This window comes from Acinonyx jubatus, chromosome E3, assembly GCF_027475565.1.
Source record: "Acinonyx jubatus isolate Ajub_Pintada_27869175 chromosome E3, VMU_Ajub_asm_v1.0, whole genome shotgun sequence".
Classification (NCBI taxonomy): Eukaryota; Metazoa; Chordata; class Mammalia; order Carnivora; family Felidae; genus Acinonyx; species Acinonyx jubatus.
This window is the reverse complement of record NC_069398.1, coordinates 36,882,896-36,901,245: the sequence shown is the minus strand read 5'-3', so window position 1 is coordinate 36,901,245 and position 18,350 is coordinate 36,882,896. Positions and strand designations below refer to the sequence as shown.

The 18,350-nt window shown below is 56.7% G+C and overlaps 1 protein-coding gene across 3 annotated transcripts in view; it reads right to left on the bottom strand.

Annotated features, from left to right (window-relative positions):
• The window catches only part of RAB40C (RAB40C, member RAS oncogene family), a 29,483-nt gene extending 15,954 nt beyond the window's left edge, over positions 1–13,529 (bottom strand). The window contains exons 1-2 of one of the 3 annotated variants that reach the window (XM_027043729.2): positions 13,367–13,529; positions 12,387–12,610 (exon numbers count right to left, since the gene is read on the bottom strand). In XM_027043729.2, the coding sequence (XP_026899530.1) occupies positions 12,387–12,528 (142 nt within the window). In that variant the 5' untranslated portion in view covers positions 12,529–12,610; positions 13,367–13,529. Of the gene's footprint in view, positions 1–12,386; positions 12,611–12,745; positions 12,825–13,100; positions 13,249–13,366 lie in introns of those variants that run through there. The other 2 variants (XM_027043727.2, XM_027043728.2) reach the window with 2 other exon arrangements.
• Positions 13,530–18,350: the final 4,821 nt, after the last annotated feature.

The window sequence follows — 18,350 nt, the reverse complement described above, 5'->3', positions numbered from 1 at the left end:
CACTGTCCCTCTCTCTCTCTCAAAAATAAATAGGGGCATCTGGGTGGCTCAGTTGGTTAAATGTCTGACTTTACCTCGGGTCATGATCTCATGGTTCATGGGTTCAAGCCCCACATTCGACTCTTGTGCTGACAGCACAGAGCCTGCTTGGGATTCTCTGTCTCCTTCTCTCCGCCTCTCCTGCCCCCACCTCCTCAAAATAAAGAAAGAAACTTAAAAAAAAATAATAATAAATAAAACAAATTTTTTTTAAATGCCTCACAGTGAGAGGAAATTTATAAAAGGAATTTAAAAAGGAACGAAACAGAACGAAACAAAATGCTAATTGATGTCTTCCTTTGAAACTCACGTGCCAGCGGTGTCCCGAGGGAGAGGAGGCCAACCCAGCAGGCTGTCCCCACCGCAGCGGCCCACTGACGGGAGTGGGTACCCGGCGCTCGGGGCGAGCACGCTCCCACAGCGACACCACCCACGGAGCTCCCGGACCCCGCCTCCCAGCGTGTGTTTCCAAGAGGACCGGGCGGGCGTCTAAACCCAGCACAGGCAGCTCTTGTTTCCTAAATGTTACTCCCCAGGGAAGGCAGGTGAGCTGTCCTCAAGTCCCCAAAGATAGCCGGAAAGCAGAAGAGGAATGCTGGTCTTCCAAGAACCGGAAAAAGCTTCCCGTAGCGCAGGTGGACACACAGAACGCCCTGGGACCCACACTCCGGCCTCAGGCCCAGGCGGCCCTCGGCATGTACATGTGCAGCCTTCACGCCACCCCCCCACCCCTGGGGGAAGGCCATGGCACATACCTGTGCCGAGGAGATGTGCCTCGCAGCACAGGGCACGCTTGGGGACCCACAAGGGAACTGCACACGTCCCCAGTGGACAGGAAACAGTGGTGGGCAGCGTGGCAGGCACTCTCACATGGGCCCGGGGTCCCGCCCCTCGCCTCGAGGGTGGTGGGAACTAAGACTTGCTACTGACCTGTGGAGGGGGGCCAAGGTGATGGACGTCCCTCCACGATCATGTTGCATGGACCACCTTACTGGCTCGATGGGGCAGGCCGCCCACGCGCAGCCCCACGCAGCTGGGAAGCGAGATGGTGAGCACTGCCGACCCGAGCCTCATGCCAACATGAACTTGAAAAGGATTCTTCCTGTCCCGGCCCACACCTGACTGCAGCCCGAGAAAGACCCCGAGACCCAGTGAGCATCCAGCTACACTGTGACCAGACTTCTGACTCACAGAAACTATTTGCTGATAAAGTGGGTGATGTTTGTAGTAATTTCTTAGTCGGCTCGGGCTACTGTGACAAAATACAGAAACTGGGTGGTTTATAAACAACAGAGATTTACTTCTCGTGGCTCTGGAGGCTGGCTGGAAGTTGGAGACAAGGCCCCGGCAGAGCCTGTATCTGGTGAGGGCCAGCTTCCTGGTTCATGGACAGCGGGAGGGGCCAGGCAGCCCTGGGGGGGGAGGGGGGTGTCTCTTCTACAAGGGCACTGATCCCACTCCTGAGGCTCCACCCCCATGACTGAGTCACTTCCCAAAGGCACCGCCCCTGACCATTCCCTGGGGGGTCAGGAGACACAAACATCAGTCCACAGCAATAACTAAGACCACCAGTACCTACCAGAAATGCAGACCTGCATCCCTCTCACCAGCCTATAAAAATGTAACCAAACCAACAAGATACAGAGAACTTTTCATGACGGTGTGGTGGGCAGAATAATGCCCTCTCCCTGTCCCTGGGGATGCCCTCCTCCTAATCCCTGGAGCCTGTGAACATGCATCCCACAAGGCGAGGGGACCCTGCAGGTGCACCTGGGTAGTTGTGGGCTTTGAGAGGGAGAGCGCCCTGGGTCATCCGGGTAGGCCTGAGGTCTGATGTGTCAGGAGCCCTAAAAGATGTGGACTCTTTCCTGGCGGAGTCAGAGATGAAACTGAAGGAGGAGAGACTCCAAGTCTGAAAGGGACTCGACCCCGTTTTGAAGTCGGAGAAAAAGGAAGGTGGGTGAGCCATGTGGATGGTCTCTAGAAGCTGGGGCAGCTACTGGTTCACGGCCAGCAAAGACAGGGGCGGGACGGGCCCATGAGCAAGGAAACAGACCTCCCCTAAAGCCCACAGAAAGGAGAGCCCAACCCCCAGCGTCCTGCCTGCTGACTTGTGACCACATAACTAACTGTAAGATAATGTGTTACAGCACTAACAGGGCTCGAGTGCCTTGTGTAAAAGTAACTAAAGGTTAATTACTGCATTATTAACAAACTAAAGCCTACCCACTGGGGGGTGGTGAAGTAACAGAAGGTGATCCTTAGGACCCAGTGCTGCAAGGCTGTCACAAAGAAACAGGATAAAAGGAAGGCAGATGAACTGTCACCCCGCCACCACGGGACCGCATGGAAAACAGTTTGGTCTTTTAAGGTTGGGGTAAACCCACTCACCAGTGTATCCCCGACAGAAACATATACATACAGTCACCAGAAACAGGTATGAGAATGTTCCTAGGAACACCATTCAGAAAAACCCAAACACGGAAGCCATTCAAAAGTCCACTGCAGAAGAAGAGATAAACGCACTGCAGTCCTCACAAGTGGAATGCTACACAACACAAAGGTGTGAGATGTGCGTCTACATCTCAAAGAAAATGGAGAAAGAGAAGGGCGCAGGGCGGGGCGGGGGGGGGGGGGGGGAGGGGGGCGCTCAGTCAGTTGAGCTTCGGCTCAGGTCATGATCTCACAATTCGTGAGTTCGAGCCCCGCGTCGGGCTCTGTGCTGACAGCTCAGAGCCTGGAGCTGCTTCAGATTTTGTGTCTCCCTCGCTCTCTGCCCCTCCCCTGATCATGCTGTGTCTGCCTCTCTCAAAAATTAATAATTAACATTAAAAAAAATTTTTTTAAAGAAATGAAGACGGAGAAAGAGAATCCAGACACACAAGAGTGCTGTGTGATTCCACTTCTAGAAAAACCCCAGAAATATAAATGAGTCTGTAACATGAAAACCAGAGTTTGCCAGATCCGGCAGCAGACAGGCCGATGCAGAGGCCACGGGTGTCTGATGGTTTCTCAGGTGTGCACACCTGTCAACGCTCCCTGAACTGCAAATTTTAAATGGATCCAGGCTTTTGGTACACAGGTTATACCTCGTAGTTTGATTAGTAAGGAAAAAAAAAAATGCTGACAACAGCAAGCATTTGCCAAGATGTAAAGCAGTATTGGTGGTGGGAATTCAGAATGACAGAGGGCTTTGGACACAGTGTGGCAATTTCTTATGAATTGGGCAGACACGCGCACATGTGACCCAGCAACCCCACTCGCAGAGGCACATTCACACAAGGACGTGTGAGCTGGGAATGTGTTTCATGCCACTAAATCACACACGTACAAACGGCCAACATAATATACATATGTACCACAAAAACAAATGTTTAAAAAAACTTTAAGGATTTGTTCAAGAACGTTCGCTCATACTGGCATTATTCACAACAGCCCAAATCAGGAGATACTCTGAAGTGTATTGACAGGTAAAAGGATAAACGGATTGGGGTCTATGTGCGCAAAGGAACGGGGCTCGGGAACAGGAGAGACGGTTATGGTGTGCGCCCCGGCCAGTCTCACGTACGCCCTGCCAGGTGAAAAAACCAACAACGCGAAGGACCATCTTGCGTGACTCAATTTACGGGAAGTTCTGGAGAGGCAAAAGTAACCTTATAGTGACAGGAAGCAGACCTCAGGGGCCGGGGGCTGGAGGCTGGACTTCCAAGGGCCATGGCAGAATGTGTAGGCAAAGTGGAAACGTTCCCTACCCCAAGTAAGGCAGTGGTTATGTAGGTATGCGCACTGGTCAACTCCTTGAACTATACACTTGAAATGGGTACATCTCATCACGCGTACATTAGATCTCAATAAACTTTATTTTAAAAAATGATAAACCCACAGGATAGGACCTGTATGGAGTTTAGGTTAACAGGCCCTCTGACCGCCAGGGGCTGAACTACCCTACGAGATGGGTCTGAACACTGACCAGAGCTGGATGCCGAGGGCACAGACGTTCTGGAACAGGGACAGCCCACTAGCTCCTAGTGCCTGCCCTTCTACAGGCCAGGGTCTGCCACTATGGGCGCAAGTCTGTCGCTGGGGAAAGAAGGCAGGGGGCCGCCTGGGGAAGGACAGAAAAGGAAGCAGAAGTTACCTAATCAATTTCAAAATGCCTTTCTAGGCTACATGCTGGCTTTCAGGAGGGCTCTGGGCCACTTTGTGGACCGGTTTCCGTGAAAGAGCTTTTCCTTAATGCCTTAAAACCCACAGCAGAGCAAACCAAAGCAAAAGCTTTCATAAACAGCAAGCACCCCTTGTGTACAAAACTTGGCAAAATAAAGAACGCTTACAAAAAATACCAAAATTACTCATAAGCCCAAAATTCAGAGATAACACACCATAATGTTTTTTCGTATTTCATTGCCCAATTCTTTCATTTGACACACATTTATACACTATGTAGTTAGACATACTTTGCCCACTTAACAAGATATCAGAGATTTCCTCATTTCATTGAATATTCACTGGTCATTCCTCCAAACAAACATTGTTTGTTTTGTTTATGTGAGAGAGAGAGAGAGACAGAGAGAGAGGGAGGGAGGGAGGAGGGAGGCAGGCAAAGGGAGACACAGAATCCCAAACAGGCTGCACGCTCAGTGCAGAGCCCAACACGGGGCCGGATCTCACAACCCTGGGATCAAGACCTGAGCCAAAATCAGGAGTCAGACACTCAACTGACTGAGCCAGCCAGGCACCCCAAACCAGCATTTTTCTTTCTTTCTTTCTCTCTTTCTCTCTTTCTTTCTTTCTTTCTTTCTTTCTTTCTTTCTTTCTTTCTTTCTTTCTTTTCTTTCCTTTCTTTCTTTCTTTCTTTCTTTCTTTTCTTTCTTTTTTTAATTTTTTTTTGACGTTTATTTATTTTTGAGACAGAGAGAGACAGAACATGAACAGGGGAGGAGCAGAGAGAGAGGGAGACACAGAATTTGAAACAGGCTCCAGGCTCTGAGCTGTCAGCACAGAGCCCGATGCAGGGCTCGAACTCACGGACCGTGAGATCATGATCTGAGCCGAAGTCGGATGCTTAACCGACTGAGCCACCCAGGCGCACCTCTTTCTTTGTTTTTTTAAAAATAAATAAATATATATATATTTTTTCCATGTTTATTTATTTGGGGAGGGGAGCAAGAGAGAAAGAGAGAAGATCCAAAGTGGGCTCTGTGCTGACACGAGAAAGCCTGATGCAGGGCTTGAACTCACAAACCATGAAATCATGACCTGAGCCAAAGTCAGACACTTAACCAAGTGAGCCACCCAGGTGCCCCAAACCAGCGTTTTTAAAGGCTATGTAATATCTCACTCTATGAATATACCATATATCTACTGCTGGACCATTAGAAAAAAAAAACAAACAAACAGAAAAAAAAAAAAGGCTTGATTTTCTTCAGTTGTGTCCCCTATTATCCCTCAGGAAAGATTCCTAATTACTTAGGTCAAAAGGGAAGGCTCTTTAAGGCTCTGGATAACACATGTTGCTGACTCCCTTATAGCACAAAATACAACCCCGGCACATTTTTAATGTTGAGTGTCACCAGATTTTCTCTGTAATATACTTACACAATTACTTTCCAATATACTTACTTAATTTTAAAGTTAAACATCTTAGGGCGCCTGGGTGGCTCCGTCGGTTAAGTGTCTGACTTTGGCTCAAGTCATGATCTCACAGTTCGTGAGCTCAAGCCCCACCATGGGCTCTGTGCTGACAGCTCAGAGCCTGGAGCCTGCTTCTGATTCTGTGTCTCCCTCTCCCTCTGCTCCTAACCCACTCGGGCTTTGTCTCGCTGTCTGTCTGTCTGTCTCTCTCTCTCTCTCTCTCTCTCAAATATAAAATAAAGAAAAAAATTAAAAAAAATAAAGTTAAACTTCTTTCCATGCATTATTTTTCGTTAGAATCCCACCTCTGAGGACTCTGTGTGGCCCTGGCCAAGCGACTTAAAATGAGGGAGATCCTCCTACTGATGACACTACCACCAAGTTGTTCTCACTTATCCAGGAACCTGCTCACTGCCAGCCCCAGTGACCACGAGAGCTGTAAGTGTGCACGCGCACCCAGGACCTCTGGCTCCCGCGGGAGAGCCACGTCAGACACGAGTGCGGCAGCCTCCGCACGGTGATGTGAAGCCACGTGCCATACCTCGGCTGAAATCTGTGCTCAGGGACATAGCTGGTCCCTGTCCAAACTGCATCTATAAGGAAATCAGACTCCGCTCCCGACATCTTCCAGCACTCTTAAGACTGCCGACATCAGACCCAGGAAGGACTAAACCACCCTGTTCCTTCAGTTGCTCAAGGCCGTACGCAGTGTTTTCAAGTCCGGATACTGTCACCGAACCCACTAGCCGTCCCCCGAGCGAGGTGTTGCACAGACCTGATGACTAGGGGCTCACCCGAGCTCGGCCTGGGTGATGGGCACTGCTGCCCAGGAAGATCCAGGTTGGCAATGACCCAGCTCCTGACTGTCTGTACTCTGACACTTTCCAAGATCCGCAAAGTGTCTGCCTGTTGCCAGCACTCGGGCCTTCTTCCGTTCTCTGTTCTTGCTGAGAGATGCCGGTACGTTCTCTTCCAGGGGGCTGGCCTCCTGACACCAGGCCCTCTGCATTCCTTCCTGGTTAGACCACTCCTGACCTTCCCTCCCTCCTCGCGATCCCGAAGCCCTGTCTTTCTGAGCACCGGCCGCTCACCCTGCACAAATCACTTCCCAAATCGCCTCCCCCTCACGCATTCCAGCCAAAGGGCCGTACCCCTCTGGACATAAACGCCTAGCACCATGAAGGGCCAAAGCTTGTCTGGTGGTACCCCACCGTCCCGCTCGTGTCCTGGGGTCCCCACCACATCCGTCAGTGCCAGGCTTACCCGGTCACCTCTGTTCCCCTGGCCGCCCTCTACCCTCCGAAGGACACACATCCACAGTCGACGAGCTACCCAAGGCTCCAGTCTTGGCAGGAGACAACTGCACGCTGTGGCCACTTCACTACTTCTCCTTCACTACCAGGTCCACGTGAGCACAGTCACAACAAGCAAGCCTCGGGTGTCCCCTGGCTCAAAGGGCAAGTTCATTTTGTTCTCTTGTATTTACTCTCACTCCCAAAAGACTTAAGGGGCCCACTTTCCCACCCTAAGGGCGCCCCAATACACCCAGCCTTGGCGCAGTCGGCCCCCTTCCGGGTCTCTGACATCTGCACTCACAGTCCCAGCCTCCTTCCCCTGAATGCCCAGGGCAGTAAACCCAGCCTCATGGGCCACCTTGTTCCAAGCCAGGGTGCTGGACACTGAGACCTTACTCCGTTTTCTCCAAATGCCTGACGGCGACGCCCTGACCCATGTGGCCCCAGGACCCACCAACACCCACACTAGGTGCTGCCCACTCCCGGGGGCCTGGCTGCAACTCCACCCTCTCCCTTCTCCTCCTCACTGGCCACGGGCCCCAGACTAGGTATGTGGTCAACTTTTCAGGGACCAGCAAATTCGCACCTTACCAGTTACAAAAGGAAGTGACGTGGCTGAAAGACCCTTCCTGCCTGCGTCCTTTGCTCCCTGTCACAGTCTCCTCCCTGAAACACACTTCGGTTTAGTTCGTCATCCAAGCCACACACTTGTTGGCGGGGACAATGACATTACGTGTACCCAACATGACAGGGCAATGTCACTGAGACACCTGTTCTGTTATCCGCTCGAGCTTACGGAAACTGCTGCAGGTTGGGGCGGAAAAAACTGAAAATTTAAAATATTCTATGGGGTGCCTGGGTGGCTCAGTCGGTTGAGTGTCCAACTGTGGCTCAGGTCATGCTCTCACCGTTCGTGGGTTCAAGCCCCACAACAGGCTCTGTGCTGACAGCTCAGAGCCTGGAGCCTGCTTCTGACTCTGTGTCTCCCTCTCTCTCTGCCCCTCCCCTGCTCACTCTCTGTCTCTGTCTCTCTCTCTCTCAAAAAATAAACAACTTAAAAAAAAAGTAAAATATTCTACCTACCCACTTTAAGAAAATTTAGACAAGGCCATGCCAGTTCGAATTACAAATCAGCCTAGTCAGCTTGTCCGGAAGCAGAAACAGAACGCTGCCCCTCTCAGCCTGCCACCCTGTCCGGCTGGGGTAGGCTCATCTCTACATCACACACAGCGTAGGTGAGCGCCTCTGGCAAAGGGACAGGTAAGAAACCCAGCCCCGCACAGATGAGTCGCATACACTGGAAACTGGTGGTTTGCTGCCCTGGTTAGCCACTGACCCTGGTCACAGCTGGGAGAGAGGCAGGCAGGGCAGGAGCAATGCAGTGAAGGCAGAACAAATAGGCCTCAATGACTGGGCTCAGGTCCCAGAGCAGCGGGGGAGGCAGCTCCAGGACCAGGGAGGGCACATGGTGAGAAGAGGGCACCCACACCCATCAGCACCAGGTGCCCAGCGGCCACACTCCGGCGACAAAGCCTGGAGAGAAGGGTCACCCAGGAACTCAGCAACCAGCTGCTCAGGCCCAGGAGAAGGGGGTCGGGCAGCCAGCGCCTAGGGAGACAACGGGTGGCGGGCCCCGTGCTGCCTGTGACAGCTGCAGAGTCTCGGTGTGTCTGAGTTTTAGCTCCTCATCTGCAAAACGGGACGATGGCGGTGCTTCCGTCACAGGGTGGCGGAGGGGACGAGATGACAGACAGCCAAGGGGGAGCCCAGCACCGTGACCATGCCGGGCACACCTCACTCTCAGGGCCGACGCCCCTCTTGGAACCTGGCATCTGACAGAAGAAAGGCAAAGCCTAGTAAATAGCCCAGAAAGCGGACAGAACCCAGACACAAGCACCAACCACACACAGAGAAAGAAAAGAGACTACGAGGGGCCGTGCGGTGACCCAGTGACAACAGCAAGTTTCTGTCAACACAGACACGCTGCACACGGGCCGCTTGTTCATTCAGGACACGCAGCAGTTGATGCCTCCTGGGTACACATCTCACACCAACACTGGGGACAAAGCAGCGGATGATGCACCACAGGCATACCGTCCGGGACCCGTCCTGACTCAGGAAAACAGCACAGCCTTCCCCCTGGGTTGGCGCTGAGGGCACACACCAACTTCCAGCCAGGTGGGAAGAGATGTTCAGAACCGTCCAAGGAAGCACCATGGAGCTGGGGGAACGGTGAGCTCCAGCCTAGCCAGCGGGTGGCTGACAGGGGCTGTGGCCGACGCTCTGGACTGCTCCCCCCACGGACAGGGCACGCACTGTTCGCTCCCACAGACATCAACAACCAGCAGGCCCCAGAAGCTCACGCAGACATCACGCTTGCCTGGCTTTGTCCACACCCGTCACAAACGCCTCGCTCCTCCTACTAACCCGCCAGCCACGCCCGAGGCTCAAAGTACACTCAGCAGCTCCCAGCGACACTGACCGCGGGAGAAGCAGACAGGCCGGGATGGATTCGTGTCCGCTAGTGAGTCTTTCAGAACGTGGGCCTATCGACCACAGTGCACTTGCTCGTCGGCCCTCGAGCCTCACTGTGAAGACCTGTGGGCGCCAAGACGTTCGCTGCCCTCAGAAAGGTGGCAGCGGGCCCGTGCACCCACAGCAAGGGCGTCCCTGGGCTCCGGGGGCGGCCAGCACACACCCCCAGGGCAGACTCAGAGCCGGGGTGCACTCGGGAGTAGAAGTTGCTCATGAAACACCCGCACCTCCTTCCAGCCAGCTCTCACAACCAAGACCCGTTGACACATTGGTACCGGAGCATAATGTCCCAGCAGGTAGCCCGGCTGGACCTCTGTGCAGAGCACGCCTCCCCCAAAGACGGCGCCTGCCTCCTCTACAACCACTGCTGCGTATTTAGGGGAGACAGAGACCTCCTGCAGGGAACGGTTCCAGACCACGCAGACCTGCACACACAGAGCACACCGGCCCGGCCAGAGAGCAAGAGCCTCCTGCGGGCTCCCTGGGGCACAGGCACAGTGTCGCACACGGCTGTCCCCACTTTGGGTGCCAGCACGAGGAAGGCCACCTGGATGACTCCCGTGTCTGCAAAGCCGAGAAGAACGATGTGCACTCACACACCTGCCTCAAGAACAAGCTAGGCGAGACTTCGATGCAGGTGAGGAATCAGGTCGGCCCAAGGAAGGGACTTTGATCACCCGTCCTCCACGAAGTGGGGATTTCCCTGCCATGGGGTATCCGCTCCTGCTCACAGGAACCATGCACGTTCAGGCAGAACACAAAGAAACCGGGAGAGACGCTGAAGGCTTTCAACGGTGAATGGGAAAAAGAAATGCACGTATATCCCTTGCAAGAGAATAAAAAATACAACAATTCCCGGGGAGCCTGGGTGGCTCAGTTGGTTAAGCTTCGTCCAGCTTCGGCTCAGGTCAGGATCTCGAAGTTCGTGAATTCAAGCCCCACATCAGGCTCTCTGTTGTCAGCACCGAGCCCGCTTCGGATCCTGTCCGTTCCGCCCCTCCACCCCGCTCATTCTCTCTCTAAAAAATAAACACTAAAAAAAAAAATTCCTGAACGTTATTAACTCTTCCAAAAAGCGAATTTACGTTCTCATGGAAACCCGAGAACCAGCTGCTCCAGAGCTCCCCAAACCCTCAAGAGTCTCCCTTAAGAAGCCTTCACAGAAGAAAGAGGCGCTCTCGGAACCACCAACTTCACTCTGCGAAAGAGCACTGGCCCCCGGGGTCTGTGGGCTGGTGCCCTGACCACAAACACCCGCTCCCCTGTTGCACACGTCTTAACCCTGAGGATGCTACGCAGAGGCTGGCACTTCCTATTTTCTACTCGATGGGAATTGTGAGTGTGCCCTGGCCCTAACTGCACATGCGGCCTTTCCAAGGGTGGGCTTTCCTCACCACTTCTGGAAGACGGCCCTCCCCCTGGCCCAGCTCCCTGGCCTCAGGCAGGTCGCCATGCTCTACTCAATACTGGCCCTACTTCAGTCAACGTGCCACAGGAACTAGGGCAGCCACCGCCGCCACCCGACAGAGGGGACAGGAGGTGGGACCCCTCTCTCCGACTAGCGGCTCTGTGTGCCCTGAGTGCTCACTGCACCCGACTGGAGTAGCTGCCGGCAGGCTGAGCTAGGCCTCAAAGGCACAGACCCAGGTTCCAGGAAAACACTGCTGCCCCTGATGAAGCCAGGGCCCCTCGCGCTCTTGTAAACGCGCAACACCGGCCTCCGGGGAGCGCGGCTCCCCCTGGAAAGGCAGCCAACCGCTCACTGTCAGGAAGGACACCTCTGACCGGCACCGCGAAGCGACCGTCGAGGTGGCAGGAGCCCATGACGGGGCACGCCAAGGCCCCAGTGGGGCCCCTCCCTCACCCACAACACACCCAGGGCTGCTCCCTTCTTGCCCTTCGAGGGACCTCCTCTGAGAGGGGCTGAGAACACATGCTCCGGGAGGCGAGGCGGCGGCTGCCTACCACCGAGGCCGTCCCAGCAGGAAGGGCGTGCAGCCGGTCCAGGTGATCCAACAACCTTGACAAGTCCTAAAACGAAAGGTTGGGAAAAACAGCGTCCACGCCGCCAGCCGCCTGTAGGCGAGCAATTTAGCAAACAGCAAACGCTCAGAGCAGTCTGACAGGACCGACCAGAGTCCAAGAAACAAAGCAACAAAGGGCGTGGAGAACAAAGACCTGAAGAGGTAAAATTAGATAAAACTACTTGCGGGAGCACAGAGGTCCTTGCAAAACCTGGGTGCTGACGTTCCCAAGCGGCTCTCCTGGTTCCTCTAAAGGGACCCCAAGTCCACGTGGCTTGGGACGGGCCCCAGCACAGAGGAGGCACCGGCCCCACCGCTGCACTTGGCCGTGTTAACTGCCTTCGCAGGGGACGCGTATGTGCTGCGTATTTGAGCCGCGCAGCCACTAGGGTTGAGAGCGGGGCATGTCCTTCCAGCACCGGCGCCGGTTCCCCGGGCGCAGCTGCGGGGTCACGGGAGCGGCCCGGCCACCCCTGGCACACCTGCTCACGGGCTGTGCGCCGCACAGAAGCCCCCGCACCTACATCCTGGCCCCCACTTTCACAGCCCCTCTCAGGGCACTGCCGGCCCCGCGGGGGCCCGCAGCCACCAGGCCGCTCGCCGCCAAGTCGCGGCCGCCCGTCTAGCGCGCGGCCCCCACGAAGGCCTCAGGCCGATGAGCAAAGTGCCAAGCCGCCGAGAGCTCCGGCTCCGGCTGCCGCGGCGCCGCCGGGGGCCTCCTCCGGGGAAGAAAGAGGAGACGGGGACGCAGGCCCGCTCCCCGCCGGCGCGGGGTCGATCCGGGCGCCGTGGACGCGAGAAGGCAGGCCCCCGCGACTGCCGGCCGGGCTGGCCGGGCGGGCCCGGAGCGCGGCCTTACCGTTGCTATAGGCGTACGGAGACTCGGCCGCGCCGTCCTGCAGGCTCTCCAGGATCTCGCCCTTGCCCACGTCGCTGTCGCCCACCAGCAGGAACTTGAGCAGGTAGTCGTAGCTCTTGACCGGGCTGCCCTGCGTCCCCATCCTCTCACGCGCGCGCGGGCCGCGCCCGCATGCCCACGGCGCCGGCCGTGGGAGCACGGCGGGGAGGAGGCCTCGGAACGACCTGCGGGCCGGAGCGCGGGTGAGTGGGGCCGGCCGGCGAGGCCCGGGCCGCGCCCGCTCCTCCGCCCCCGCCGCCTGCACCTGCACCACCACCGCCGCCGCCGCCGCCGCCGCCACCACCACCCGCCCGCCTCACCTCAACGCTGCCGCCGCCCCGCCGCTTCCCGCACGGAGACTAGCTGCCTCGCCGCCCCGCCCCCGGACCGAGCGCCGCCATTGGCTGTCGCCCCGCCCGCCCGCCCAGGCCCATTGGCCCCTGCGCAAGTCCGTCACGGTCGCCGGCCCCCCCCCCCCACCGTTTCCCACACAGCACCAAGAAGCCTCCTGTCGCCCCACCTCCACGCCATCCTCATTGGTCGCCCGCCGGCATTTTCTCATTGCCATTGGCCCAAACGCACGTCCGTCACGACTGTCCGCCCCCACCGTTCCCCACGCAGCGTTGCGAAGATGCTGACCGTCTTGCCTGGTCGCCGTCGCCGTTGGCTACTCACCTCCGTATTTCCCGGAACCTCTGGTTTGCCGGCACGTCCGTCAGCACCTCTACCGCCCCCGGCCGCTTCCCGCAGAGGACCTCCGAGTCAACAGCAATCCCGTTCTCTGCCCTCGCAACACCTCGGCCCTCGCCCGCCCCCTCCCCGTTGCCATTGGCCACCGCTGCCTATCCTCCCAGAGCCACTGGTCCGCCCACACGTCGATCACGGCCCCTCTAAGCCCGCCCCGCTCACCCCGTGCTTTCCTCCCTTCCCTACATGCTCACCAATCAGGAGCTTGGGACTCCAGATTGTTTGCATACGCCCCCTTCCCACAAGCGGGAGCAGGATGGTGGCCGTCCCCGGGGGTCAGGTGACGCGGCTGGGTCCCGGAGGACTTAAGCCTCTAACAAGTTGCGGTCGCTACTCCCGCAGAGACCTCAGCGAGGGCAGAGAGCCCCCCTGGAACTGTGCTCTCGGGAGCCGCCCTCCCCGCGTTGGGGCGGGGCCCGGGCGTGGCGGGACGAGTCCGGCCAATCGGCGCTCAGGGGAGGCCTGGGAGGCGGGACTTCCTCGCCGGTGGGGGTGGGGTCGCCGGAGGCGCTCAGAGCCCTGCGGCGAACTGGCTAGGGTAAGGGGCGCCGCGGCCTGGCCCGGTGGTCCTTAGGTCGCGGTGCACGACTGCGAAGGCCCAACGTTCTAGAACCTCGGCGCCTGGGAGGACGGCAGCACGGGCCCTGCCCCCAGGGTCTCGAGGCAGGAGCCGCGCCGCCCACCAGGTCGTAGCGAGTCAGGCAGGGTGGGGGTCCCAGGAGGAGAGGGGCGTGGCGGTCCGGGGCAGGACTGGGGGGCCTCCAGGAGGAAGTCAGCCCGCGGTTGTTTACAAGAAGAAAGGGTTATTTTTCGTAATGGGCAAAGAAGTATGCAGAACCTCTGAACACGTGTGAAGACGCATTTTCACTCTGCAAAACGGAAATTAAAGCAAAATAATTCCCCTTCCAGCCATCAGATTGGCAACAGCGCTTGTGGGCCAGGACGTGGGAAACAGCTCTCTTGAGGGGGTCGGACAGGCTCGTAATTTAGCCTGGAGAAGTCCTCAGAAACGAGGTCAACGAACTTCACTGCAACGTTGTAGTCATGTTGAAGGTCCAGAAACATCTAGGACCGCTGTTTGGGAACTGTTGAATCAACCCCGTTCATGCAGTTCTACAGTGAACGAGATGAGGTGCAAACAACACTGTCGTGAGACGAGATGAGAAGAACGCAAATGACAGCATGGTCTATCCAGTGTAATTTCAATTTATGCTCTTAAAAAGCTAACAACACATTTGATTCCAGGTTTAGGTCTATGAAAGCATAATACGTCCATAGGAAGTGGTCTGGGAAGTATGACAGGATCCTTTCCTCTGGGATTGCGGATCAAGAGTGACTTTCTCTGGGCACTTGGGTAGCTCCAACTCTTGGTTTCCGCTCAGGTCATGATCTCAAGGTTTGTGATTTCGGTCCCGCGATAGGCTCTGTCCTGATGGTGCGGAGCCTCCAGGGGACTCCCATCTCCCTTTCCGCCCTGCATGTGCTTGCTCGCACTCTCTCTCTCTCTCTGAAAATAAATAAACTTTAAAAAAAGTGTCTTTCTCTTCATTGATAACATTTTTATGAGAACATTATTTACACATGATGCTTAATAATGAGTAGCCCTGGGGCACCTGGGTGGCTCAGTCTGTTAAGCCTCCCACTTTGGCTCAGGTCATGATCTCACAGTTGGTGAGTACGAGCCCCTCGTCAGGCTCCCGGCTGACAGCTCAAAGCCTGGAGCCTGCTTCGGATGCTGTGCCTCCCTCTCTCTCTCTCTGCCCCTCCCCCGCTCATTCTGTTTCTCTCAAAAATAAATAAGCATTTAAAAATTTAATGATAAAAGCACTTTTTTCACCTTGAATAAAAATCATTGAATTGTGCTCACAGAATGGGTGAATTGTAGAATATGTAAAATATGCCTCAGTAAAACTGTTAATAATAATAAAAGAATTAGTTGCCAAAGCTGAGCCAAGCACAGCCCTTACCAGAGCAGGCACTGAGTGCTACGTGCAGCGGAGAGGCCACAGAGAGGTAGGGCTCCCTGGAAAGCACATCTGTGCAGAGGGAACAGGCATGTCCCCACAAGGGCCATCCCCCGGTGTGCTGCGCCGAGGACAGCCCAGCTGGCATGTCCACCCAGGAAGTAAGGAGCTGGTTGCAAGAACTTTCTTCCCATGAGGTCACCGAACCTAGGCCATCCCTCCAGTAGCAGGTGGTCGTCAGGCAGCCGACCCCAGCGTGAATGGCACCACACCAGTGACCCTGTCCCCAAGCTGCAGCAGCCTTTCCCGGGAAGTGTGCCACGGGCAGGCCTCTGAGCATTTTGGTGTGGTGCCTGAGGGGCTTCCTGAGGAGCTGGTTCCTCTGCTGGATGAGTAGCACCTGGGCCTTCCTCACCTGCCTTCAGAGACTCTCCTCTGGTGCTCCTGGTCCTCTGGGGACGCACAGAGCCGGGACACTTGAGGGCAGAGACTGACTAGGGATGGGCAGGGCCACCTGGCTCGTTTGTAAACTGCAAAGGAGCCCTGACGATCCTGCTCGTGCACTTGCTCAGGCATGCCCTCCTCCTGCGGAATGGCCCTTCCCTGGATGCTGGGTGGCAGCAGATACAGCCTCCACATTTACAGGAAGGGCACAGCCACCCGCCTCACACAATGCTACAGAAACAGCCAGGGGCAGGGTCTTGTTGGGAGGTAGGGGACCGAGTCCCCAGAGGGGCCAGGGACTGAGTGTTGGCTGGCGCAGCACAAAGGAGCTGGCAGGTGTCTGCCCACCCCTGAACCTCGAGCTGGCAGGGCAGGGAGGGTGCTTGGGGGTGACGGGACCGGCCTCTCCCGCAGTGGTCAGTGGCGGCTCTGCCCTGGCGCCGCCCGCTCCCTGCTCGGAAGTACCAAGACCCTCGTTCCGGGACTGGAAGCACTGTGGGGTTGCCACTTTCCTTCTTGGTTTCTGAGGCTGCCTGAAAGGGGCAGTGGGTGACCACCCACTATCATCCCCTCCCCAGAGATTCTATTTGCTTATTTATTTTTAAATTTTTTTCAGAGATTTTAAATCAGAAGCATCCTTCATCCCTCTAGGACTTCCCCTGAAGAGGCTCCGGTGGCTTTAGCTCCACCGCCTGCTCCCCATCACCCAGGACAAACCGAGGAATCGGGCTCCGTATGCAGGCTTTTCAACCGGGCCTCTCCCAGCACAGCCTGTGGAGCAGGTGCAATCGTCCCTGCTTTGTAGGTTGGAGGCCCGTCCGGGGGTGTGATCCTTGGGGGCAGGCTTGGGCGAACTCTCCTCAGGGGCTTCGGGCCCTCCGCTGGGTTCCTGCACTGCTCCCAGCCCCTCTGAACTCTTACCTCCCTGCCTCAGACCAAAAAGGCACCATAGGAACCCACAGGGTCTGGGGCAGTAGGGCCCAGACAAGGGCGGGATGGGGGGACGGGGTGGCGGGCGAACTCCCTGGTGTCCGGGAGGCCCTGTGGACAGAGGCGCTGTCTCCCACGCAGATGTGTGCCCTTCTGCAAAGACGTCCTGGGGCTAAGTGCCAGCTCTCCAGACTGAGGAGGGGACAGGAAGCCATCCCTGCTGCCGAGAAGGGCCTCAGGCCAACGAACCAGTCCAGAGCAGTCCTCTGCTTCCAAGTCCTGGCTCAGCCTTGCTGAGGTACCACGCGTTAGGTGGTTAAGGGTGATTCCCGGCACCCCCCTCTCTCGGGAGACTCAGGAAGTATCTAGTGAAGAAACCCCCCAGGGCCCCCGCAGGCCTCCACACACGGCTCCTGTCCAGGTGGGGAGTGGTCTGGGATGTCTTTGCCTTCCCCTCCAGGATTCCCACTGCTCTCTATGCTGAACCCCAAGCTCTGCTCTCCAAGAAGGGTCTGGGGTTTCCCCCTCGGGCAAACAGATCTTGGCTCCAAAGTCCTGTGCCCAGGCTCTCTGGGGGCACCCACAAAAGTTCAATTACTCTGGAACTCCCCCCAGCCCAAGGCTGGAGCCAAGGAGAGGCCCCATGAAACCCCACAGCAGGAGGAAGCCGGAAAGTCCCCGTGTGCGTCCAACAACAACAAATGGCGCAGCCGGCGAGCCGGAGGGTGAGGAGGGTGGACATTCACGTGGTCGCAAACATCTCGGCACAAATTACTTATTAAAGAGTAAGTGGCTTTGCGGAGGAGAACCCCTGGAGATCAAGTAGACGTCACCAGGATGGACGGACGCCATGTGCCTCCCAAGGTGACACCCTGGGAAGGACACAGTCGCATGTCCAGGGTCTTCCTGCCAAGAGCACAGGGGCTGAATCTTCTGGTCAGAATCATCAGATGAGCCCCACAGAGGGACATCCTACGGAGTAACTGTGGTGAAAGGCAGGCAGGCTGGGGGCACCGGAGGCTACAGGGCCCTGGGGAGCAGCACAGCGAGTGTGTGGCAGGGACGGTGGGGGGGGGGGGGCGGAGGAGTTGGGGGGGAGGACAGGCTACTGCAGAGGTCACCTGGGGGCACCCAGCAAGGGGCCCGCCCATGCTAATCAACTCCCCTCGTTGTGCTGTGGCTGCAAGGTACACACTGGACGTTTTAGGGGCAAAATTAAGGGCAAGTGACAATCAAATTGTTTGGAAAAAAATACGGCACAAACACAAAACCCGAAGTGGCACAGTGTGAACGATGGGGAGTGTGGCTCAGGGTGCCAGACAGTACTGTGCACTGTGTTTCTGTAAGTTTGAAATATGTCAACACAGGGAGCTTCCAAACACAGCAGGGGCCGGTGCAGAGACACTGTGGGGCTCAGACCTGCCCGCTGTGTGGCCTTCAACTAGTCACCCTCCCTCTCTGAGCTCATCTCCTGACTGATGTGCGTGAGGCCGCTGTCTTCCAGCCGTGAGAACCGGAGCGGGAAGCGGTGGCCCTGCATGGAAGGCAAATGTCCACTTCTCGGGGCGACCTGCGATCCAGCCTCAGGGAAGCCAGAGCACAGGGCTCTGCCCCGGTCAGCGTGGCAGAGGTGGTAAGAGACCTGGGGTGAGGACAAGGCCGTCCACAGAAGAAGGCTGTTCTTGGGAGGATGGGAGCAGCCTGGGAGGTGCAGGTAGCATCTCCTGGTGGCTGCAGCGGCTGGAGCGACCGGTGCTGCCCTCAGGAGGTGGGGAGGCAGCCGGGCAGAGGGGGACAGCTGCCAGGCATGGCCTGTCAAGTGGCCACCACCGTCCCATGG